At 42.5% G+C, this 26,433-nt stretch overlaps 1 protein-coding gene across 4 annotated transcripts; it reads right to left on the reverse strand.

Moving 5' to 3' along the window:
- Positions 1 to 1,216: 1,216 nt before the first annotated feature.
- On the reverse strand, positions 1,217 to 7,080 carry LOC131818889 (natural cytotoxicity triggering receptor 1-like). 4 transcript variants are annotated; one of them, XM_059153670.1, is made up of 8 exons: positions 6,897 to 7,075; positions 6,778 to 6,813; positions 6,533 to 6,594; positions 6,310 to 6,454; positions 4,256 to 4,534; positions 3,945 to 3,995; positions 3,156 to 3,203; positions 1,217 to 3,033 (listed from the first exon to the last, which is right to left on the reverse strand). In XM_059153670.1, exons 1-8 carry the CDS (start codon positions 6,928 to 6,930, stop codon positions 2,843 to 2,845), a joined length of 846 nt encoding a protein of 281 aa, XP_059009653.1. In that variant the 5' UTR covers positions 6,931 to 7,075; the 3' UTR covers positions 1,217 to 2,842. The 4 variants fall into 4 exon arrangements, with proteins under 4 accessions (XP_059009653.1, XP_059009652.1, XP_059009651.1 ...); XM_059153669.1 differs by having other exon boundaries at positions 3,945 to 3,992; positions 6,310 to 6,594; positions 6,897 to 7,076; XM_059153668.1 differs by having other exon boundaries at positions 6,310 to 6,594; positions 6,897 to 7,072.
- Between the last annotated feature and the right edge of the window lie 19,353 nt (positions 7,081 to 26,433).

Consider the following 26,433-nt stretch of genomic DNA (forward strand, 5'->3'; position numbering starts at 1 on the left):
TAGCCTGAAGGAAGAAATGGGCATTTAAGATGTGGCTTCCATGGCTATGCTTGACATGGTGCACCCGGCGTCACCCAGGCTCAAAGCTCGACTTACACGGCGTGCTTTCACCCTCTGTCCTGCCTGTGAGTCTCAGCTTGAATTGGTACAGACACCTGCCACCTTTATCCCCATTCCTCATCTGTATGCCTGCCTCAATGTCTCTACAGAATGGAATTTTGCATAAAAGAAGCTCCACTATCATCCTATAGTTCTTTGATCCCAACTTAAACCCTTTCACTGCATTTACTCACTCTCTTGAAGATCTGCTCTCCTGGACAATCAGCCCAGGGATGTGGTCCTTTCACCAGTGCTCGGCACATAGTAGGGTCTTGTCAAAGAGACTGCTGGTGCCTATCACAACTCTGTCACGCCCCTCCTCACTCCATTGGTCATAGGAATGCCACTATTGATCTTGTCACAGAGACGCCTGAAATAAAAGCTATCTTTCTCAGCCTCCTTTGTATCCAACTGGGAAAGCTATTAGGTTCTAACCACTGAGAAATAAATGGAAGTGCTTTTGAGTGTTTCCAATAAATCTCCATGACAAGCAATTCGCCAGTACTTCCTCCACCTTTCCCTCCCTCTGTCCCTCCCCATGCTTCATTTTGCTGTCTGGAATACAAACTGGGTTAACATTTCAAGAAGAGCAATGTTCTACTTAACCACCTGGTCTACTCCTATTGGCCAGTTTTGGAAGACTTTGAGTGAGGGGAACAGCCTTGTGTGGAAAAGACCCCCCCCCCACCTCTCTGAGGAGGCTCTCAGGCCCCTGCACTTACCTCTGGAGACCCCAAATTTTTCTACCTTACACCGTTTTTTTCCCCCTTGAAACTGTAGGTTTCCTACTACGGGTTAGAATATGGAAAATCTGGGTTGTCATAAACACAATCCGAAGAAGTCCGTCATGTCTTGGATAAAGAACATTATGAACCATGAGAGACTGTGGACTCTGAAAAACAACCTGAGGGTTTTGAAGGGGTTGGGGGGGTGGGAGGTTGGGGGAACCAGGTGGTGGGTATTGGAGAGGGCACAGATTGCATGGAGCACTGGGTGTGGTGCAAAAACAATGAATACTGTTACACTGAAAATAAATTAAAAAAATTAAATAAAAAAAGAAAGAAAACAATGCAATATTATCTTTAATATGTAGAAAGAAAAGAACAGGCATTTAGAATTCTATACATAAAATTGAATTTATTTTTCAAGTTATAGAATAAAATAAAGATTTTTTTTAGACAAAAAAAGAAGAACATTGTGATGATTTAGTATCAACAGATGTCCTTGGTCCATGAACACCTAGCAGATGAAGAACAGAAAGAAGGATGTTTAGTTCTGGTCCACTGGTTTTGAGGTAACAATTGGTATGAGTTTCAATTCCCTGTAATACTCAGGATAGTCACAGCTGCTGTGCATTGGGCTAACTTCCATGTGTCAGAGCCTATGCTGGTTTCGTGACATTCTTTTTTTTTTTTTTTTGTATGTAAATATTTAATTTATTTATTTGACAAAGATCACAAGTAGACAGAGAGAGAGAGAGAGAGAGAGAGAGAGAGAGAGAGAGAGAGGAGGAAGTAGGCTCGCTGCTGAGCAGGGAGCCCAATGCAGGGCTCGATCCCAGGACCCTGGGATCATGACCTGAGCTGAAGGCAGAGGCTTTAACCCACTGAGCCACGCAGGTGCCCCGACATTCTTTATCTTGTTAAACATGCATGTCACCCCTTTGAGGTTGGAATTAATGTTCTCTGATGCGTAACAGAAAATTCAGATTTAGAGAATGGATTTGAGCTGTGTGAGGCATCAGAGTCTTGACGGGGGGAGGGACCCACATCATGATTATATTAATGGGTTGATCCAGTGGAAGTTCTCAAGGAACAAAGTGTCCAGACAGCATTTCAAGGACAATAGTCAGCAGTCTCAAGGGCTAAGTTGCACTACTGCCCTATTTGTGTACTGACTGACCTGACATATATTTCTGGAGAGCTCTCTTAGTGGCAGGAGCTGTGAGCACAGTCATTAGATCCAGCACAGACTTAATTCACACAAGTTCACGGTAGAGATGGGAAAATGGATATGTATGCAATGTTAGAGCCCCGGTGCTATTATAGATGAACAGAAAGTGCTTTGGGAGCATGGAGGTGATATCTGATGTTGAGATGGAGGGTTTGGGAGCTCTCTTGGGGGAGACCCGAGGAAGAAGGCAAAGTCTGGATAAAGAAGCAAGGAAGACAGAAGCCTGTAGTGGTATAGGACAGAGGAATCGGGGCAAGGCTGAGATCCAGCTAGGACACATTCAGCCATATGTGTGCTCACGGTCTGTATCTCCTTTGACCTGTTGGTGCCTCACTGGCTCCTGTTGCTTTTGATAAATGCCTATTCTGTACTGGTTATTATTATTATTTTCTATACTGGTTATTATTTTTTTCTGTACTGGTTATTAAATATCTTGAATGACATATTGCAGCAATGGAAAGAAGAAGGGATGAAGACCAAAGTAGGAAGGAAATATTTGTGGCCATGCTGTTAACAAAGGAGATATTCTGGGGGAAAACCAGAGTGGTTAAAGCTTTGGTTCGCATCAGGCAGGCATAAAAATGCTTACACCCCGGAAGAGACAAGAGGGTCTGTCTGGAGGGAAATATAGCTCTTTCATCCCACCCTGCCCAACAAGCTTTGCCAGACTCCATGCAGCTGTCCCTCAGTGTCCTGCAGGGAACCCCCCTTTGTGGGTACAACACAGAGCTCGCTCAGCTCAGGGTCAAGGCCAGAGTTCAGCTCTACCTGGGACCAGCACATCTCTTGGTCATTCGTTCAGGCATCTCTGTGTTCTGAACCTTCTCCTGCATTCCTGACTTGAAGCCCCGTTGGCTTTTTCTTGTGCCCTCTTCCTCCAAAGCCAGTCTTCAGCCAGGAGGCACATGAGTGCCACCAGGACCAGGAAAGCCAGAATGATCCGAAGGAGATTCTGGGCAGTGTGATCCCAGGAGGCAAGATCTGGGGTCAGAGGACAGACTGAGGACTGACAGGAATGGGTGCACATACCTCGTCCCGCCTCTCTCCTTCTCCCCATTCTAGATTACACTCCTTCACAGCCTGCACACCCGCTGCTTGCCTACCTTGCTGGAATTCTGCCTCTGTGGTTACCAAGTCAAGATCCCAATAGTCTGTGGGCGAAAGGAAAGTAAAGCAGTGAGAAAAAGAGAGAGTTTTGGCCACCAGGCCACCTCTCCTCCCTCGGATGGGCCCCATGGCCTCATGCAGCTTTTCCAGGTCCACACCCCACCCTCAAGGTCCTAGTGGCTTCATATGTCTGGTGAGAAGAAGAGCCAAAGGACAGGTGAACCTGGGGGGAATTTAGCTCCAGAACCTCACGCCAGGCATATTTTCCTTCTGGCCATCAGCTTCCTCATTACCTCGGTCAACATGGCTTCTTCCTCACACATTGGATGACTCACAATCTCCCCATTTTCTTCCAGGCTCTGAGCCCACTCCCCATCCCCACTAACACGCATGCAAGGTCACTCCCGGTGCAGGAAATTACTCCTGGGGTTCACCCTCCCCCTGCCATATGCAGTGGCCATTCCCTCTCTCTGGAACGTTCTTTTCAGGTAGCCACAGAACAAATGTCCTCAGTTCTTCAGGTTTTTGCTCCTCTGTGAGGCAATTCAGACAGTTCTAATATTGCCACCCGCCCTTCCGGTCACCCTGACCCCATTTGTTTTGCTCTATCTTTCCTCCACACCACTGTTTGCTCCCCCTGTGCTACATGCTGAGCTTGTTTCTCTGACTTTGACTCATGGTCTGTTTCCCACTTGGGATACAAGTGCCACAAAAGCAACATTTCTTAGTGTCACTGAGAGGCTCTAATCACCCCCCCCCCAAGTTTAGAGGTAACTGTTACTCACCAGAAAAAGAGGTGTGCTCTGTGGGTGCAAGGCTGGTGTCCCCAAAATCTTCTAGCAGTGGAAACAAAGAAAACCATAAGGGTTTTGGGTTTCCTCCAGTCTTCCCACCGAGTCCTTGCGTCTTCCCCCTCCTTGTTCCTCTTCTTCAGGAACAATCAGCTGGGCCTCCCCAAAATGCATGTGAGGGAGGGCACTTCAGGGAGGTGCCTGCTGCCTCTTTCCACCTGTCCCTTTGCTGTCTTCCTCATCACTGGTTGGGGTTCACTTGGGGTTCTGGAGAAGATGTGGGGGAAATCTGAGGGTTTCCTCACCTGTGACCTGGAGCTTCACAGGCTCACTGGGGAAGGACCAGGCATGGTTGTTATAAGAGCCAAAACATCTGTACGTCCCTCTGTGGGCTGTGGTCACAGGACCTATGGGGAACTCCACCTGGGTGTTCCCGTATCTGTGCTGAGGGTGAGGGGATCTTCCCTCCTTGAGCAGAAAGAACTTGTTTGTTGCAGTGCCTAGCCGACAGTAGAAGCTCACGTTCTCTCCTGAGGTCACCTCAGGCCCAGGATGGACAGAGAGGGTGGGTGTGTCATACAATTCTGTGGGGGAAGGAGACAGGTAGTTTTTTTTTTTTTTTTTTTTTTTTAAATATTTTATTTATTTATTTGACAGACAGAGATCACAGTAGGAAGAGAGGCAGGCAGAGAAAGAGAGAGAGAGAGGAGGAGGAAGGCTCCCTGCTGAGCAGAGAGCCCAACGTGGGGCTCGATCCCAGGACCCTGAGATCATGACCTGAGCTGAAGGCAGAGGCTTTAACCCACTGAGCCACCCAGGCGCCCCAAGGAGACAGGTAGTTTAAGAGAGTCTTTATCCCGCCTCCTATGTGCCCTTTCCTCCTTGGCCTTAAGACTGGGATGTCACTCCCCAGAATCAGTATCTCCCTCTGCTTTGGTCATGGACACACCCTCGCTGATCTCACCCTTCAAGACTGAGACACTCATTCCTCTAGCCTTCTCTCTGTGGGGATTGCCACACATCAATGGTTCTCAGAGTTAGAGATCCTTGGGGCCAGTGACATCACCATCAGCTGGAAGCTTATTAGAAATGCAGATTCCCAGGATCCACCCCAGACCCACTACATCAGAAACTCAGGGGTAAGGCAGTCAACTGTGTTTTTAAAAAAATGTTATTGTTTTCCATTGCTATAAAATACATGACACATAAAATTTACCATCTTAACCAATTGTATGGGGACAATTCAGTGGTATTGACTACATTCACATTGTCATGCAACCATCACCACCATCCATCTCCAGGACTCTTTTCATCTTACAGAACTGAAACTGTCCCCGCTACTAAGCACCCTCTCTCCATCACCATCCCTCAGCCCCTGGCACCCCACATTCTGCCTTCTGTCTCTATGAATTTGACCATCCTAAGTCCCACATGGAAGTGATCCCTACAGTATTTGTCCTTCTGTGACTGACTTATCTCACTTGGCACAATGCCTTCAAGGTCTATTCACGACATAACAGGTGTTTGAGTCTCCTTCCTTTTTAAAGCCGAATAAAATTCCCTTGTGTGGGTAGACCACATTTTGTTTATCCATTCCTTTGTCAGTAGACATTGGGCTTGTTGCTAGCTTTTGGCTATTGTGAACAATGCTTTCATGAACCTGGGAGCACTAGAGATATCCATGTTTGCCAGATGATTGTGATACCTGCTTGAGTTTGAGAGCCACATCCCTCAGCTGAAGGCAACCCCTGTACCTGAGACCGCCTTCCCTCCCAACCTCATTCCACTCTGTCTGTTTCCATATCATTTACTCCTCAGGTGCCCATGACGGACTGATTTGTCCTGACTTAGACTTATGGTCTGTCTTTCCCCCGCTAGGGTGCAAGTGCCACATAAGCATGGATGTTTGAATATAATCTCCTCCCCAGAAGGGGCTGACACTAGTGGGTACAAAACCCCTAGCCTTATCTTGAGATCTTGAGACCATGCAGAAGGACCATCCCAGGTCCAGAAGGACTATCCCAGGCCCATAAGGACCATCCCAAGTCCAGAACTCCATTGCTCGGCTGAAGTGTCTGCTGAAACTGCACTGTGGTCAGCTCCTGCCTTTTGCCTGGCCTGTTCCCCTCACTCCTCATCACTGGGGTCACTTTTGATGATGCCCCCCCAGGGTTTCCCCCACCCCCCTGCCCCATGCACACACACATCCATGTCAGGGCCTCTCACCTGGAGAACCTGACCTATGACCAACCTGCCTCTAGGTCACAGACAACCACAAAGAGAGCCTGAATGACACTGAAGGAGATTAATAAATATGTGATGACCCTCCCCGAATTCAGGCCGAGGATGGGACAGTTACCTGTGACCACCAGATCCAGAGGGTCACTAGGGTTTGACCAGAGCTTCTTGCTTCGGTAAATACACTTGTATTGCCCTGCAGTGAGTGGGGTCATGGCTGGGATGTGGAACATGGCTATGTTCCTCCTTCCATGTTGCTTTGGGCTCTGCTGAAGAAAGAGGTGTCCCTCGAAATACAGCTGGTACTTCACAGCCTCAGGAGTCCCCTGGCAGAAGATAAGCGCCTGCTTTCCCTTTGGAATCATGAAATCTGGCTTGGCCCAGATGATGGGTTTTGAAAGATTCTCTGGAAGGGAATCAGAGGTTGGAGTTCCAGATATAGCAACTTCCCACCCAAATGTCCACCCGGTTGCTGGCACCAAGCCTTCCTAGAAAACCAGAGGCCCTGTTCTCTCCTCTGGTGGCTCCTAGGTGCACACTTTGTCTGAGCCTAGTAGAGAGACTCTGGGGCTCTGAGGGATGGACTCACGCTTCTCGGTGCTGACAGTCTGGCTCAGGAACAGCCCTGGAAGATAGGAACAGTGAGACAGGCTGCCCCATCCACACCCAGACCCCTGGATACCATCTCTCTCATGCGCAAGAACTCACCAAGGTAGAGCAGGGCAGTGAGTGTAGAGGTCATAGCACTGATCCTACCAGGTGAATGTGGAGCAGCTGGGTGAAGACTGAGTCCAGTAGGGCAGGAAGGTGCACAGGATGTGGTGGGTGAAGCCCAGCACTAATCGCCATGGGGTTTTCACACGGACTTCTTACAAGAAGATTCACAGTCTTCCTTATACCTCTGACCAAGAGGCATAAAGACAGGTCATGGTCCCCAGACACATCTGATCATCTCTGTGCTCTAACCAGATCCTCTGACAATTGTCTGCCCCATCTGAAACTCATATTAGGGTCCTCTTCTAATAGGTCAAAATTTGACCTATTTTAAAATGTGGATATTATGCCCAGGAAAGGGATAGGGTAGTGTACAGAGCAGAAACCGTAGAATCATTTAAAAAAATATGTGTTTAATCTTTGCTCCCCTTTGTTTGGTATGCATATGCTTGGGTCAGTGGGTTGACTTCAACAGAATGAAATGATAACACTATCTTTTCCAAGGATTTGTTACAATGTTTCAACAAACTGCATAAAGAAGAGGTGGTCCATACACACAATGGAATATTACTCATCCATCAGAAAGGATGAATACCCACCATTTACATTGACATGGACGGGACTGGAGGAGATTATGCTGAGTGAAATAAGTCAAACAGAGAAAGTCAATTACCATATGGTTTCACTTATTTGTGGAACATAAGGAATAGCACGGAGGACATTAGGAGAAGGAAGGGAAAAATGAAGGGGAGGGACTGGAGGGGTGACAAACCATGAGACACTATGGACCCTGGGAAACTGAGGGCTTTAGAGGGGAGGGGGTGGGGGATGAGTGAGCCTGGTGATAGGTATTAAGGAGGGCATGTATTGCATGGAACACAGGGTGTTATATGCAAACAATGAATCGTGGAACAGGACATCAGAGACCAATGATGTACTGTATGGCAACTAATGTAACATAATTAAAAAAAAACATAAACAAGAATAACAACAAATTGAACTTGAAACATAATGTTGTTTCTTACATAAGTATATTCCTTTAGTCTATTATAAAACAGAAATGGAATATTAAAATCTTAATTATTTGAATATATTTTTAAACTCAAAATGTGTTTTTAGGGGCATCTGGGTGGCTCAGTGGGTTAAAGCCTCTGCCTTCAGCTCAGGTCATGATCCCAGGGTCTTGGGATCAAGCCCCGAATCGGGCTATCTGCTCAGAAGGGAGCCTGCTTCCCCCCTCTCTCTCTGCCTGTCTCTCTGCCTACTTGTGATCTCTGTCAGTCAAATAAATAAATAAAATTTAAAAAAATTTTTTTAATCCTCAAAAGTTCTAAACAATTACTGAAAATGAAATATAGCCATTTGTATGTCTGTATTAGAGAAGTGTCTGTCCATATCTTCTGCCCATTTTCTGATATGCTTGTCTGTTTTGTGTGTGTTGAGTTTGAGGAGTTCAATATAGATCCTGGATATCAACCTTTTGTCTGTACTGTCATTTGCAAATATCTTCTCCCATTCTGTGGGTTGCCTCTTTGTTTTCTTGACTTTTTCCTTTGCTGTGCAGAAGCTTTTGATTTTGATGAAGTCCCAAAAGTTCATCTTCGCTTTTGTTTCCTTTGCCTTTGGAGACATATCTTGAAAGAAGTTGCTGTGGCTGATATCGAAGAGATTACTGCCTATGTTCTCCTCTAGGATTCTGATGGGTTCCTGTCTCACACTGAGGTCTTTTATCCATTTTGAGTTTATCTTTGTGTACAGTGTTAAGAGAATGGTTGAGTTTCATTCTTCTGCATATAGCTGCCCAGTTTTCCCAGCACCATTTATTGAAGAGACTGTCTTTTTTCCACTGTATATTTTTTCCTGTTTTGTTGAAGATTATTTGCCCATAGAGTTGAGGGTCCATATCTGGGCTCTCTACTCTGTTCCACAGGTCTATTTGTCTTTTTTTATGCCAGTACCATGCTGCCTTGGTGATCACAGCTTTGTAGTAAAGCTTGAAATCAGGTAACGTGATGCCCCCCGTTTTATTTTTGTTTTTCAACAGTTCCTTAGCGATTTGGGGGTCTCTTCTGATTCCATACAAATTATTGGATTATTTGCTCCAGCTCCTTGAAGAATACCGGTGGAATTTTGATTGGAATGGCATTAAAAGTATATATTGCTCTAGGCAGTATAGACATTTTAACAACGTTTATTCTTCCGATCCAAGAGCATGGAATGGTCTTCCATCTTTTTGTGTCTTCTTCAATTTCTTTCATGAGTGTTCTGTAGTTCCTCGAGTACAGATCCTTTACCTCTTTGGTTAGGCTTATTCCCAGGTATCTTATGGTTCTTGGTGCTATCAGACACATGAAAAAATGTTCATCATCACTAGCCCTCAGGGAGATTCAAATTAAAACTACATTGAGATATCACCTTACACCAGTTAGAATGGCCAAAATTAGTAAGACAGGAAACAACATGTGTTGGAGAGGATGTGGAGAAAGGGGAACCCTCTTCCACTGTTGGTGGGAATGCAAGTTGGTGCAGCCTCTTTGGAGAACAGTGTGGAGATTCCTCAAGAAATTGAAAATAGAACTTCCCTATGACCCTGCCATTGCACTCCTGGGTTATTGACCCCAAAGATACAGATGTAGTGAAAAGAAGGGCAATCTGTACCCCAATGTTTATAGCAGCAATGGCCACGGTCGCCAAACTGTGGAAAGAACCAAGATGCCCTTCAACTGACAAATGGATAAGGAAGATGTGGTGCATATACACTATGGAGTATTATGCCTCCATCAGAAAGGATGAATACCCAACTTTTGTAGCAACATGGACAGGACTCAAGAGATTATGCTGAGTGAAATAAGTCAAGCAGAGAGAGTCAATCATCATATGGTTTCACTTATTTGTGGAGCATAACAAATAGCATGGAGAACATGGGGAGTTAGAGAGGAGAAGGGAGTTGGGGGAAATTGGAAGGGGAGGTGAATCATGAGAGACTATGGACTCTGAAAAACAGTCTGAGGGGTTTGAAGTGGCGTGGGGGGGGGAGGTTGGAGTACCAGGTGTGGGTATGATAGAGGGCACGGATTGCATGGAGCACTGGGTGTGGTGAAAAAATAATGAATACTGTTATGCTGAAAATAAATAAAAAATTAAAAATAAGACAAAATCAGAGAGGGAGACAAGCCATAGAGACTCTTAACTATAGGGAACAAACTGAAGGTTGCTCTAGGAGAAGCAGGGGGGATGGGGTAACTGGGTGATGGGCAAAAAGGAGGGCAGTTGATGTAATCAGCACTGGGTATTATATGCAACTGGTGAATCACTAAACTCTACCTTTGAAACTAATGATACACCATATATTAATTTATTTTAAACAAATAAATAAAAAGAAAAAAGAAATGCTAGATTTGAAAGAACAGGAGAGTCTTCTTAACTATGGGGAAAGCATGTGTTAATACACAAATGTCAGTGTAGGGAAAACTAGAAGCATACATGTCATGGAATATATGGTATGTTGAATGGATATTATTATTAATTAATTAGTAGCATTAATAATTTATGGAATTCTAAGTGTTAAGGTCTTACCTAGAAGGCGGTGAGGATATCTAGTTTTGCTGAAAAATTCAAGACAGAGTGAAATTTTGAGCCAGACCTTCTGTAGAGGCTGGGAGAAAAACAATCAGCAATGAGAACTGAGAATGCATTGCATGTTTTTTTTTTCCTGCTTATGTACTTTATGTTTTTAATTTAAATTAATTTATTTATTTTCAGAAAAACAGTATTCATTATTTTTTAACCACACCCAGTGCTCCATGCAATCCATGCCCTCTATAATACCCACCACCTGGTACCCCGACCTCCCACCCCCCCCCCCCCCGCCACTTCAAACCCCTCAGACTGTTTTTCAGAGTCCATAGTCTCTCATGATTCACTTCCCCTTCCAATTTATCCCAACTCCCTTCTCCTCTCTAACACCCCTTGTCCTCCATGATATTTGTTATGCTCCACAAATAAGTGAAACCATGTGATAATTGACTCTCTCTGCTTGACTGATTTCACTCAGGATAATCTCTTCCAGTCCCGTCCATGTTGCTACAAAAGTTGGGTATTCGTCCTTTCTGATAGAGGCATAATACTCCATAGTATATATGGACCACATCTTCCTTATCCATTCGTCCCTTTCCAAAGTAGTGCAGCCACTTTGGAAAACAGTGTGGAGATTCCTCAAGAAATGGAAAATAGAACTTCCCGATGACCCTGCAATTGAACTCCTGGGTATTTAGCCCAAAGATACAGATGTCATGGTGGATAATCTTTTTAATGTGCTGTTGGATCCTGTTTGCTAGGATCTTGTTGAGAATCTTAGCATGCATATTCATCAGTGATATTGGTCTGAAATTCTCCTTTTTGGTAGGGTCTTTGCCTGGTTTAGGAATCAGGGTAATGCTGGCTTCATAGAAAGAGTCTGGAAGTTTTTCTTCTGCTTCCATTTTTTGAAACAGCTTCAGGAGAATAGGTGTTATTTCTTCTTTGGAAGTTTGGTAGAATTCCCCAAAATCAAAAGCTTCTGTATAGCAAAGGAAACAGTCAAAAAACCAAAGAGGCTAATTTAGGCCATTTTCACTGGTGTAAGGTGATATCTCAATGTGGTTTCAATTTGAATCTCCCTGAAGGCTAGTGATGATGAACATTTTTTCATGTGTCTGGTAGCCATTTGTATGTCTTGATTGGAGAAGTGTCTGTTCATATATTCTGCCCATTTTTTGATATGATTGTCTGTTTTGTGTGTGTTGAGTTTCAGGAGTTCTTTAAATCCTGGATATCAACCTTAGTGTGTACTGTCATTTGCAAATATCTTCTCCAATTCCATGGGTTGTCTCTTTGTTTTCCTGTTTCCTTTGCTGTGCAGAAGCTTTTGATTTTGATGAAGTCCCAAAAGTTCATCTTCGCTTTTGTTTCCTTTGCCTTTGGAGACATATCTTGAAAGAAGTTGCTGAGGCTGATATCGAAGAGATTACTGCCTATGTTCTCCTCTAGGATTCTGATGAAACACGGACGGGACTGGAAGAGATTATGCTGAGTGAAATAAGTCAAGCAGAGAGAGTCAATTATCATATGGTTTCACTTATTTGTGGAGCATAACAAATAGCATGGAGGACAAGGGGTGTTAGAGAGGAAAAGGGAGTTGGGGGAAATTGGAAGGGGAGATAAAACATAAGAGACTATGGACTCTGAAAAACAATCTGAGGGGTTTGAAGTGGCGGGGGGGGGAAGTTGGGGTAACAGGTGTGGGTATTATAGAGGGGCACGGATTGCATGGAGCACTGGGTGTGCTGAAAAAATAATTAATACTGTTATGCTGAAAATAAATGAAATTTTATTAGCAATTCGGGGTCTCTTCTGATTCCATGCAAATTTTAGGATTATTTGCTCCAGCTCTTTGAAGAATACCAGTGGAATTTTGATTGGAATAGCATTAAAAGTATAGATTGCTCTAGGCAGTATAGACATTTTAACAATGTTTATTCTTCCAATCCAAGAGCATGGAATAGTCTTCCATCTTTTTATGTCTTCTTCAATTTCTTTCACGAGTGTTCTGTAGTTCCTCGAGTACAGATCCTTTACCTCTTTGGTTAGGTTTATTCCCAGGTATCTTATGGTTCTTGGTGCTATAGTAAATGGAATCGATTCTCTAATTTCCCTTTCTGTATTTCCATTGTTAGTGTATAAGAAAGCCAATGATTTCTGTACATTGACTTTGTATCCTGCCATGTTGCTGAATTGCTGTATGAGTTCGAGTAGTTTTGGGGAGGAGTCTTGACTGGGGCATTTAGCCCATTAACATTCAGGGTAACTATTGAGAGTTATGAATTTAGTGCCATTGTTGCCTATAAGGTGACTGTTACTGTATATGGTCTCTGTTCCTTACTGATCTCCCACTTGTAGGCTCTCTCTTTGCTTAGAGGACCCCTTTCAAGATTTCCTGTAGAGCTGGTTTGGTGTTTGCAAATTCTTTCAGTTTTTGTTTGTCCTGGAAGCTTTTAATCTCTCCTTCTATTTTCAATGATAGCCTAGCTGGATATAGTATTCTGGGCTGCATGTTTTTCTCGTTTAGTGCTCTGAAAATATCATGCCAGCTCTTTCTGGCCTGCCAGGTCTCTGTGGATAAGTCAGCTGCCAATCTAATATTTTTACCATTGTATGTTACAGACTTCTTTTCCCAGGCTGCTTTCAGGATTTTCTCTTTGTCACTGAGACTTGTAAATTTTACTATTAGGTGACGGGGTGTGGGCCTATTCTTATTGATTTTGAGGGGCATTCTCTGAACCTCCTGAATTTTGATGCTTGTTCCCTTTGCCATATTGGGGAAATTCTCCCCAATAATTCTCTCCAGTATACCTTCTGCTCCCCTCTCTCTTTCTTCTTCTTCTGGAATCCCAATTATTCTAATGTTGTTTTGTCTTATGGTGTCACTTATCTCTCGAATTCTCCCCTCATGTTCTAGTAGCTGTTTGTCCCTCTTTTGCTCAGCTTCTTTATTCTCTGTCATTTGGTCTTCTATATCACTAATTCTTTCTTCTGCCTCATTTATCCTAGCAGTGAGAGCCTCCATTTTTGAAGGCACCTCATTAATAGCTTTTTGATTTCAACTTGGTTAGATTTTAGTTCTTTTATTTCTCCAGGAGGGGCTTTTATATCTCCCGAGAGGGTTTCTCTAATATCTTCCATGCCCTTTTCGAGCCTGGCTAGAACCTTGAGAATTGTCATTCTGAACTCTAGATCTGACATATTACCAATGTCTGTATTGATTAGGTCCCTAGCCCTTGGTACTGCCTCTTGTTCTTTTTTTTGTGGTGAATTATTCCGCCTTGTCATTTTGTCCAGATAAGAGTATATGAAGGAGCAAGTAAAATACTAAAAGGGTGGCAACAACCCCAGGAAAATATGCTTTAACCAAATTAGAAGAGATCCCAAATCGTGAGGGGGGAGAAAGGGGATAAAAAGAGGTTCAAAAAGAAAGAAAGAAAAAAAAAGAAAGAAAGAAAAGAATTTTAAAAAAGAAAATTAATAAAGAAAAATATAAAAAAGGAAAAAATATATATATTAGATTAACTAGTTAATAAAACGTTAAAAAAGAAAAGGGTAAAAGTTTAAAAAATTTAGCAGAAGTAGAGAAAAAAGATGAAAAAGAAAAAATGAAATTAACTGCAAGATTAAAAAAAATCACAGGTAGAAAGCCATGATTTCCATGCTTTGCTTTCTTCTCTTCTGGAATTCTGCTCTCTCCTTGGTATTGAAACCACACTCCTTGGTAGATGAATTGGTCTTGGCTGGATTTCTTGTTGATCTTCTGGGGGAGGGGCCTGGTGTAGTGATTCTCAAGTGTCTTTGCCCCAGGTGGAATTGCACCGCCCTTACCAGGGGCTGAGTACTCTGCTTGGGTTTGCTTTCAGGGGCTTTTGTTCACTGAGCGCTTTCCGTGGAGTTCCGGAGGACGGGAATACAAATGGCAGCCTCCTAGTCTCTGGCCTGGAGGAGCCGAGAGCCCGGGGCCCCACTCCTCAGTGTGTCCTCAGAGAACAGCGCCCAGTTACTCCCGTCTGCCCGACCTTTGGCCATGCTCCGAGCTCACCGAGCCTGCGACCGGTTCAAGGTAACCCCGAGCTGTGATCTTACTGTCGGCTCTGTCTCTGTAGCCAGCTTCCCCGTTCCAATACCCGCAAGCTCTGCAACACTCAGACACCCCCGCTCCTTCTGTGACCCTGCGGGACCTGAGGCCACACTGACACTGCGTGGGCTTTGCCCCGGTTTAGCCTCTGGAGTAATGTCCCTCAGGGAACAGACTTTTAAAAGTCCCAATTTTGTGCTCTGTTGCTCCGCCAGTTGCCGGGAGCCGGCCCCTCCCCCGGGGTCTATCTTCCTGTCGCTTTGGATTCACTTCTCCGCCAGTCCTACCTTCCAGAAAGTGGTTGTTTTTGTTTCTAGAATTGCTGTTCTTCTTCTCTTCGATCTGCTGATAGATTTGTAGGTGTTTGCAATCTTTAGATAAGCTATCTAGCTGATCTCCTGCTAGCTGAAGTAGTCTCAGCCTGCTACTTCTTTTCCATCTTGACTCCTCCCCTGGTGTATCATCTATTTTAGACTTGATAGTGATGTGTCCAACTGCAGCTCTGTGAAGGAGGAAAGACTGTGCCATGCTCAGGAGGATTGCCATCAAGGACAACCAACCTACTCCCTGTGGCCAAGGAAGGTATTGACTATATTTACCAAAAATTGCAGGATTTCCTGTTATTCAGTATTATTCACTCACCGATACAACTGTGCTTTTTTTTCTTCCAAAGTATGTGGAGCGATGCCTCCATTAATGCAGACACAGTGTTCATTTATTTTTTATTTTTTTTTAAAGATTTTATTTATTTATTTGACAGACAGAGAACACAAGTAGACAGAGGCAGTCAGATAGAGAGGAAGGGAAGCAGGCCCCCTGCTGAGCAGAGAGCCCGATGCGGGACTCGATCCCAGGAACCTGAGATCATGACCTGAGCCGAAGGCAGCGGCTTAACCCACTGAGCCACCCAGGCGCCCATAGTGTTCATTTAATACCATGACCTAAACCAGTGGTTTTCAATCGGGGACAATTTTGCCTCCCAGGGGACAATTGGCAATGCCTGAGGACATCTTTGGTTCTCAGAAATGGGATGGGAAGCACTGTTGACATCTAGTGGGTAAAGGCCAGGGGTCTTACAATGCACAGGGGTCTTCCCTCCCAACAAAGGACTATCTGCCCCCAAATGTCGATAGGTCTGAGGTTGACAAACCCTGATCTACACAACTGGTGTAAGAGCTTAAAGGAAATGATGATGTGGGAAATGTCAGAAAACCCAAAAGACTCCACCCCCAAACTACTAGAACTCATACAGCTATTCAGTAATGTGGCAGGATACAAAGTCAATGTACTGAAATCAGTGGCTTTCTTATACACTAACAATGAAAATACAGAAAGGGAAATTAGAGAATCAATTCCATTTACTATTGCACCAAGAACCATAAGATACCTGGGAATAAACCTAACCAAAGAGGTAAAGGATCTGTACTTGAGGAACTACAGAACCCTCATGAAAGAAATTGAAGAAGACACAAATAGATGGAAGACCATTCCATGCTCTTGTATTGGAAGAATAAACATTGTTAAAATGTCTATACTGCCTAGAGCAATCTATACTTTAAATGCCGTTCCGATCGAAATTCCACTGGTATTCTTCAAAGAGCTGGAGCAAATAATCCTAAAATTTGTATGGAATCAGAAGAGACCCCGAATTGCTGAGGAAATGTTGTAAAAGAAAAACAAAACTGGGGGCATCATGGTACCTGATTTCAAGCTTTACTACAAAGCTGTGATCACCAAGGCAGCATGGTACTGACATAAAAACAGACACATAGACCAGTGGAACAGAGTGGAGAGTCCAGATATGTACCCTCAACTCTATGGTCAAATAATCTTTGACAAAGCAGGAAAAAATATACAGTGGAAAAAAGACAGTCTCTTCAATAAATGGTGTTGGTAAAATTGGATAGCTATACATAGAAGAATGAAACTCGAACATTCTCTTACACCATACACAAAGAAAAACTCGAAATGGATAAAAGACCTCAACATGAGACAGGAATCCATCAGAATCCTAGAGGAGAACATAGGCAGTAATCTCTTCGATATCAGCCACAGAAACTTCTTCAAGATTTGTCTCCAAAGGCAAAGGAAACAAAAACGAAAATGAACTTTTGGGACTTCATCAAAATCAAAAGCTTCTGCACAGCAAAGGAAACAGTCAACAAAACAAAGAGGCAACCCAGAGAATGGGAGAAGATATTTTCAAATGACAGTACAGACAAAATATTGATATCCAGGATCTATAAAGAACTTCTCACCACCTGGTACCCCGACCTCCCACCCCCAGCCCCTTCAAAACCCTCAGATTGTTTTTCAGAATCCCTAGTTTCTCATGGTTCACCTCCACTTCCAATTTCCCCCAACTCCCTTCTCCTCTCTAACTCCCCATGTCCTCCATGTTGGGTGTGGTGCAAAAATAATGAATACTGTTATGCTGAAAATAAAAAATAAATTTAAAAAAGACTGAACAAAAAAAAAAAGAACTTCTCTCCGGCCCGGAGGAGCCGAGAGCCCAGGGCCCCACTCCTCAGTGCGCCCTCAGAGAACAGCGCCCAGTTACTCCCGTCTGCCTGACCTCCGGCCGCGCTCCGAGCTCACCGAGCCTGCGACCGGTTCAAGGTAACACGGAGCTGCGAGCTTACTGTCGGCTCTGTCTCTGTAGCCGGCTTTCCCGTTCCAATACCCGCAAGCTCTGCGACACTCAGACACTCCCGATCCTTCTGTGACCCTGCGGGACCTGAGGCCACGCTGACCCCGCGTGGGCTTCGCCCCGGTTTAGCCTCTGGAGCGATGTCCCTCCGCGGAACAGACTTTTAAAAGTCCTGATTTTGTGCGCGGTTGCTCCGCCGCTTGCCGGGAGCCGGCCCCTCCCCCCGGGGTCTATCTTCCCGTCGCTTTGGATTCACTTCTCCGCCGGTCCTACCTTTCAGAAAGTGGTTGTTTTTCTGTTTCCAGAATTGCTGTTCTTCTTCTCTTCGATCTGCCGATGGATTTTCAGGTGTTTGCAATCTTTAGATAAGCTATCTAGCTGATCTCCGGCTAGCTGAAGCAGTCTCAGCTTGCTACTTCTCCGCCATCTTGACTCCTCCTCCACCAAGGAGAGCAGCAGAATTCCAGAGGAGGAGAAAGCCAAGCACGGAACTCATGGCTTTTTTCCTGTGATTTTTTTTAGTCTTGCAGTTAATTTAATTTTTTCTTTTTCATTTTTTTTTTTTTTTTCTCGCCTTCGGGTAAAATCTTTTTTTTTTTTTAACTGTTACCTTTTTCTTTTTTAACGATTTTTTACTAGTTTATCTAATATATATATATATTTTTTTACATTTTTCTTAGGTGTTTTCTTTTTTAAAAAAAAATTCTTTTCTTTTTTTTTTTTTTTTTTTTTTTTTTTCTTTTTTCTTTCTTCCTTTTTGAACCTCTTTTTATCCCCTTTCTCCCCACTCACGATTTTGGATCTCTTCTAATTTGGCTAAAGCATATTTTCCTGGGGTTGTTGCCACCCTTTTAGTATTTTACTTGCCCCTTCATTTACTCTTATCTGGACAAAATGACAAGACGTAAAAATTCACCACAAAAAAAAGAACAAGAGGCAGTACCGAAGGCTAGGGACCTAATCAATACAGACATCGGTAATATGTCAGATCTAGAGTTCAGAATGACAATTCTCAAGGTTCTAGCCGGGCTCGAAAAAGGCATGGAAGATATTAGAGAAACCCTCTCGAGAGATATAAAAGCCCTTTCTGGAGAAATAAAAGAACTAAAATCTAACCAAGTTGAAATCAAAAAAGCTATTAATGAGGTGCAATCAAAAATGGAGGCTCTCACTGCTAGGATAAATGAGGCAGAAGAAAGAATTAGTGATATAGAAGACCAAATGACAGAGAATAAAGAAGCTGATCAAAAGAGGGACAAACAGCTACTGGACCACGAGGGGAGAATTCGAGAAATAAGTGACACCATAAGACGAAACAACATTAGAATAATTGGGATTCCAGAAGAAGAAGAAAGTGAGAGGGGAGCAGAAGGTATACTGGAGAGAATTATTGGGGAGAATTTCCCCAATATGGCAAAGGGAACAAGCATCAAAATTCAGGAGGTTCAGAGAATGCCCCTCAAAATAAATAAGAATAGGCCCACACCCCGTCACATAATAGTAAAATTTACAAGTCTCAATGACAAAGAGAAAATCCTGAAAGCAGCCCGGGAAAAGAAGTCTGTAACATACAATGGTAAAAATATTAGATTGGCAGCTGACTTATCCACAGAGACCTGGCAGGCCAGAAAGAGCTGGCATGATATTTTCAGAGCACTAAACGAGAAAAACATGCAGCCAAGAATACTATATCCAGCTAGGCTATCATTGAAAATAGAAGGAGAGATTAAAAGCTTCCAGGACAAACAACAACTGAAAGAATTTGCAAATACCAAACCAGCTCTACAGGAAATATTGAAAGGGGTCCTCTAAGCAAAGAGAGAGCCTACAAGTGGTAGATCAGAAAGGAACAGAGACCATATACAGTAACAGTCACCTTACAGGCAATACAATGGCACTAAATTCATATCTCTCAATAGTTACCCTGAATGTGAATGGGCTAAATGCCCCTGTCAAAAGACACAGGGTATCAGAATGGATAAAAAAACAAAACCCATCTATATGTTGCCTCCAAGAAACACATTTTAAGCCCGAAGACACCTCCAGATTTAAAGTGAGGGGGTGGAAAAGAATTTACCATGCTAATGGACATCAGAAGAAAGCAGGAGTGGCAATCCTTATATCAGATCAATTAGATTTTAAGCCAAAGACTGTAATAAGAGATGAGGAAGGACACTATATCATACTCAAAGGGTCTGTCCAACAAGAAGATTTAACAATTTTAAATATCTATGCCCCCAACGTGGGAGCAGCCAACTATATAAACCAATTAATAACAAAATCAAAGAAACACATAAACAACAATACAATAATAGTAGGGGACTTTAATATTCCCCTCACTGAAATGGACAGGTCATCCAAGCAAAAGATCAGCAAGGAAATAAAGGCCTTAAATGACACACTGGACCAGATGGACATCACAGATATATTCAGAATATTTCATCCCAAAGCAACAGAATACACATTCTTCTCTAGTGCACATGGTACATTCTCCAGAATAGATCACATCCTCGGTCCTAAATCAGGACTCAACCGGTATCCAAAGATTGGGATCATTCCCTGCATATTTACAGACCACAAAGCTCTAAAGCTAGAACTCAACCACAAAAGGAAGTTTGGAAAGAACCCAAATACATGGAGACTAAACAGTATCCTTCTAAAGAATGAATGGGTCAACCGGGAAATTAAAGAAGAATTGAAAAAAATCATGGAAACAAATGATAATGAAAATACAACGGTTCAAAATCTGTGGGACACAACAAAGGCAGTCCTGAGAGGAAAATATATAGCGGTACAAGCCTTTCTCAAGAAACAAGAAAGGTCTCAGGTACACAACCTAACCCTACACCTAAAGGAGCTGGAGAAGGAACAAGAAAGAAACCCTAAGCCCAGCAGGAGAAGAGAAATCATAAAGATCAGAGCAGAAATCAATGAAATAGAAACCAAAAAAACAATAGAACAAATCAACGAAACTAGGAGCTGGTTCTTTGAAAGAATTAATAAAATTGATAAACCCCTGGCCCGACTTATCAAAAAGAAAAGAGAAAGGACCCAAATAAATAAAATCATGAATGAAAGAGGAGAGATCACAACTAACACCAAGGAAATACAAACTATTATAAGAACATACTATGAGCAACTCTACGGCAATAAATTTGACAATCTGGAAGAAATGGATGCATTCCTAGAAACATATAAACTACCACAACTGAACCATGAAGAAATAGAAAGCCTGAACAGACCCATAACCAGTAAGGAGATTGAAACAGTCATTAAAAATCTCCAAACAAACAAAAGCCCAGGGCCAGACGGCTTCCCGGGGGAATTCTACCAAACATTTAAAGAAGAACTAATTCCTATTCTCCTGAAACTGTTCCAAAAAATAGAAATGGAAGGAAAACTTCCAAACTCATTTTATGAGGCCAGCATCACCTTGATCCCAAAACCAGACAAGGATCCCACCAAAAAAGAGAGCTATAGACCGATATCCTTGATGAACACAGATGCGAAAATACTCAACAAAATACTAGCCAATCGGATTCAACAGTACATTAAAAAGATTATTCACCACGACCAAGTGGGATTTATTCCAGGGCTGCAAGGTTGGTTCAACATCCGCAAATCAGTCAATGTGATACAACACATCAATAAAAGTAAGAACAAGAACCATATGATACTCTCAATAGATGCTGAAAAAGCATTTGACAAAGTACAACATCCCTTCCTGATCAAAACTCTTCAAAGTGTAGGGATAGAGGGCACATACCTCAATATCATCAAAGCCATCTATGAAAAACCCACCGCAAATATCATTCTCAATGGAGAAAAACTGAAAGCTTTTCCGCTAAGGTCAGGAACACGGCAGGGATGTCCATTATCACCACTGCTATTCAACATCGTACTAGAGGTCCTAGCCTCAGCAATCAGACAACAAAAGGAAATTAAAGGCATCCAAATCGGCAAAGAAGAAGTCAAATTATCACTCTTCGCAGATGATATGATACTATATGTGGAAAACCCAAAAGACTCCACTCCAAAACTGCTAGAACTTATACAGGAATTCAGTAAAGTGTCAGGATATAAAATCAATGCACAGAAATCAGTTGCATTTCTCTACACCAACAGCAAGACAGAAGAAAGAGATATTAAGGAGTCAATCCCATTTACAATTGCATCCAAAACCATAAGATACCTAGGAATAAACCTAACCAAAGAGACACAGAATCTATACTCAGAAAACTATAAAGTACTCATGAAAGAAATTGAGGAAGACACAAAGAAATGGAAAAATGTTCCATGCTCCTGGATTGGAAGAATAAATATTGTGAAAATGTCTATGCTACCTAAAGCAATCTACACATTTAATGCAATTCCTATCAAAGTACCATCCATCTTTTTCAAAGAAATGGAACAAATAATTCTAAAATTTATATGGAACCAGAAAAGACCTCGAATAGCCAAAGGGATATTGAAAAAGAAAGCCAACGTTGGTGGCATCACAATTCCGGACTTCAAGCTCTATTACAAAGCTGTCATCATCAAGACAGCATGGTACTGGCACAAAAACAGACACATAGATCAATGGAACAGAATAGAGAGCCCAGAAATAGACCCTCAACTCTATGGTCAACTAATCTTCGACAAAGCAGGAAAGAATGTCCAATGGAAAAAAGACAGCCTTTTCAATAAATGGTGCTGGGAAAATTGGACAGCCACATGCAGAAAAATGAAATTGGACCATTTCCTTACACCACACACAAAAATAGACTCAAAATGGATGAAGGACCTCAATGTACGAAAGGAATCCATCAAAATCCTTGAGGAGAACACGGGCAGCAACCTCTTCGACCTCTGCCGCAGCAACATCTTCCTAGGAACAACGCAAAAGGCAAGGGAAGCAAGGGAAAAAATGAACTACTGGGATTTCATCAAGATCAAAAGCTTTTGCACAGCAAAGGAAACAGTTAACAAAATCAAAAGACAACTGACAGAATGGGAGAAGATATTTGCAAACGACATATCAGATAAAGGACTAGTGTCCAGAATCTATAAAGAACTTAGCAAACTCAACACCCAAAGAACAAATAATCCAATCAAGAAATGGGCAGAAGACATGAACAGACATTTCTGCAAAGAAGACATCCAGATGGCCAACAGACACATGAAAAAGTGCTCCATATCACTTGGCATCAGGGAAATACAAATCAAAACCACAATGAGATATCACCTCACACCAGTCAGAATGGCTAAAATCAACAAGTCAGGAAATGACAGATGCTGGCGAGGATGCGGAGAAAGGGGAACCCTCCTACACTGTTGGTGGGAATGCAAGCTGGTGCAGCCACTCTGGAAAACAGCATGGAGGTTCCTCAAAATGTTGAAAATAGAACTGCCCTATGACCCAGCAATTGCACTATTGGGTATTTACCCTAAAGATACAAATGTAGTGATCCAAAGGGACACATGCACCCGAATGTTTATAGCAGCAATGTCCACAATAGCCAAACTATGGAAAGAACCTAGATGTCCATCAACAGATGAATGGATCAAGAAGATGTGGTATATATACACAATGGAATACTATGCAGCCATCAAAAGAAATGAAATCTTGCCATTTGCAACAACATGGATGGAACTAGAGCGTATCATGCTTAGCGAAATAAGTCAAGCAGAGAAAGACAACTATCATATGATCTCCCTGATATGAGGAAGTGGTGATGCAACATGGAGGCTTAAGTGGGTAGAAGAATAAATGAAACAAGATGGGATTGGGAGGGAGACAAACCATAAGTGACTCTTAATCTCACAAAACAAACTGAGGGTTGCCGGGGGGAGGGGGTTGGGGAGAAGGGGGTGGGATTATGGACATTGGGGAGGGTATGTGATTTGGTGAGTGCTGTGAAGTGTGTAAACCTGGTGATTCACAGACCTGGGGATAAAAATATATGTATATAAAAAATATATGTTTATAAAAAATAAAAAATAAAAAAAAAAAAGAACTTCTCAAACTCAATACTAATTTTTTAAAAATAAAAATAAAATAAATTTAAAAATAAAAAGTATATAATCGCAGGTCATGACACACAGTTTGCAGTGCAGAGATGTAGATCTTGGAAGTCTGATAATAGTGTAAGGGTTCATCTGATACATGAGGATGAGTAGCAGTTGACTAAGCAATCTGGATGGTAGATCAGGAGCATTGTGTATAGAAGGGATGATGGGAGAAGGGCTAATAAAGTACAAATAAGTGAGGTACAAATTAAAGTAAGTTCTGCATGGGTGTGGAGCAGAGTTTCAGTGGGAGAGCAGAAGATGGGTTGGGGGAGCAAATGCAGCTTGTGCGGGCAGCGCTTGGGAGAACCAGCCACATCAATAGATTTATCTGAAGTTTGACCCCTGAGGGGTTGGAGGGAGATAAAGATACCTGTGCTTTAAACACTCAAGTAATCCAGTCTATAGTCTTTGGAAGGAGCTGAAGGAGAGAAGACATGGATAGACAAAACAGGAGTGGAGGGGACAACATACACTCATACTTGAGAGCTACTTGGTGTCCAGTACAGAGACAGCTTGTGAGGGTGGGACTAAGGTAACATCCCATTATATGAAGCAAAGGGGTTAGAGTGGAGAGAATCAGATTGTGAAAACAAGCAGGTCTGACACAGGGACAGATATTGGGCAATCACCAAAGGTTCCCAAATTCCTCACCTCTGCAGTTGTGAACAGTCAGTTAAATATGTGTCTTTGATATTGGGGAAGACAATGGAAGAAAACACTAATGGAAGGAAACACTAAATCCAGGTCTAAGTGAGATGTGTTTGGAGAGGGGAACACATCAGAGATGGCTGGGATGGGGAATAAAATTGGAATTTGCTTGGGTGTTTGACTACTCTTCCAACCCTTCTGCCCCAAGATATAAGATAGCTGGGAAAGAGTTAGCAGAACACTTACATTACTGTGCCCAAATCTTCTGGCTCTGACAGAGCACTGGAAGAGAGAGATTCATGAGAGATCAGTTCTCCAGTTTCTATCTTTATTTCAAGTTACCCTGCTTAATGACATGCAGGGTGTATTTTTTTTCTTCCACAGCAAGCATCGTTTTGAGGCTCATCTTTTAGTTTTATCTTCTAGATTCCAGGCCCTATGGCTCTCATCTATAGGAATCCTGGACCCCTCATGGATCCCTAGATAGCATTACATGGGTTGAATATGTCCCATAAGCTACTTGGATATGGGCAGACACAGTTATAGATATCTGGGCAAAGGCCAACTCTCCAAAATGGTGGTTAGAATCTTCTGAGTCCTCATAGTAAGAGGGACATTGACTGTTTTGGAACTCCCCCTCCTTCCCCTAGACCTACTTGCTTTTGAGGACTCACCAAAACAGAGAAGGATGGTGTCTCTGGGATCCATGATTCTGAAACAGCCTCAGCCCAGTTAGTCTCTTGTTGGTGTACATTTGCAGAATGAGAGATCTTTGTAGACAGTAAGAGAGATCAGCAGGAAGTATGAGGTCAGATTCTCTGGTCAGAGAATTTCTCCATCTATTGCCCCACAAATAATGGTTCCTTCCCAAGAACTTAGTTCTGGATAGCTCTTGGGTGGGGCCTGAGAGGAGATCAATCTTACTGCTTATGTTTCCTATGAAAAGTGAGTGTTTTCCTCAACTGATGTCTATTGGGGCTCAAATCCTTCTTTAAACCAGAGCCCACATCCAAGTGGAGGGGCCTGGGAAAGAGTGTCATATGGTGCCATACAGACAGAGATTCGTCTTCATTGGACCATTAGTCAAAAGCCACATGTCTTTGCCTGTTATGGACCCATGTACCCTCTCTGGAATTCAGGGACTAACTATATCCACTTGGGATTGATCAGGAAGACAATATACTCTTACACAGGGGATTTTCTTTATGCCAGCATGCAGAGGAATTTTCTCAGGAGCTATTCATCATCTGTAGGGAAAGAAAGTCTTATACCTATACCTATTCTTATCTATATATCTAGATACAGACACTGGATAGATAGATATTTAGCTGTAAGATGGGATGGGAAGTCAAATATTCCAAATCAAATTCTCTAACATTTGCCACATTTTTATTATAATATATATACTCTTGCCTTCCAATACACCAAATGCCCAAAGTCTTGAGCTTCTCCCATCTTTTGGAAGGCACCACCAACAGTCATATTTTAAAAACAATGAAAATGAGTCTTCAAGAGAAATGACTTTGCTAAAGACCCTGTAGCTAAGAAGGAGCAAAACAAAATTTAATTGTTAAACATCCAAAAAATATTCATGTCTGAAGCTATTTGATCATTTCATTGATTATGACCAATATGTTACATTCCAATGATCGATAGTGTGGGTTTTTCTATTTGCTTGTAGGAACACAGTGACTTACACTTGAGGGAAGGGTCGACTTGAAAAGACTCGAGGGATCTACTTCAAAGTAGAAATGGTGAAAGTTGCTTTTCTTAGTATATATTGATATTTGAATATTTTATGTTGTATGTCAGAGAATAAATGGAAGTGTTGCTATCTAGCTGTAAGATATATCTATCTATAATATCTATTTATATCTAGATATACATATAACTATACTATCTATCTATATAACTATATAATATATCTATTTATCTATATATATATAGTTATAATATATATTGATCACTGTCTAATATAATATGTCTTTGTCATTGAAAAAAAAAATGAATTTACTTCAGGATACGTCACATTTCCCAGCTGCTAGTGATTTGAAATAGTGACCAGCATTGTATCCTAGAAAAAGGTTTTTTTCAGCTTTAGTACTATTGACATTTGGGGCTGAAGAAGGATTCTCTGCTCCGTGTGTGTGGAGGAGGGCATCCTGGACACTGAAGGGTGTTGAGCAGCATCCCTGACCTCTGCATGGTAGATGCCAGTAGCAACCCCCTCCACAGTCATGACAATTAAAAATGGCTCCAGACATTGCCATAATGGTTCCTGGTGGGCAATATTGCCCCAACTGAGAACGAGTGTCCTGCACCATCTGTTGGCACATGCAGGCTGTGGAACTAGACCTTGTTCTGAGACATCACTTAGCTTCATACATCCCACAGCATCTCACCTCCTTTCCTTGAGGCATTTAGGTTCTACAGGATGTAGGCCCCACCTAAGGTCACAGAACATAGATCAGTCCAGTGGGAAGGCCTCTAGAGCACATTTCCAAGCACCAACCCTCAAA

Source organism: Mustela lutreola, chromosome 16 (genome assembly GCF_030435805.1).
Source record: "Mustela lutreola isolate mMusLut2 chromosome 16, mMusLut2.pri, whole genome shotgun sequence".
NCBI classification, from domain to species: Eukaryota; Metazoa; Chordata; class Mammalia; order Carnivora; family Mustelidae; genus Mustela; species Mustela lutreola.

Excerpts from the sequence above, each read along its gene's own strand:
- LOC131818889 (XM_059153668.1), bottom strand. The coding sequence starts at position 6,930 with ATGACCTCTACACTCACTGCCCTGCTCTACCTTG. Across the intron at positions 3,996-4,255 it reads TGTGAAGCTCCAGGTCACAG|AAGATTTTGGGGACACCAGC; the intron begins GTGAGGAAACCC and ends TTCCACTGCTAG. Across the intron at positions 3,204-3,944 it reads AGAGCACACCTCTTTTTCTG|ACTATTGGGATCTTGACTTG; the intron begins GTGAGTAACAGT and ends TTTCGCCCACAG.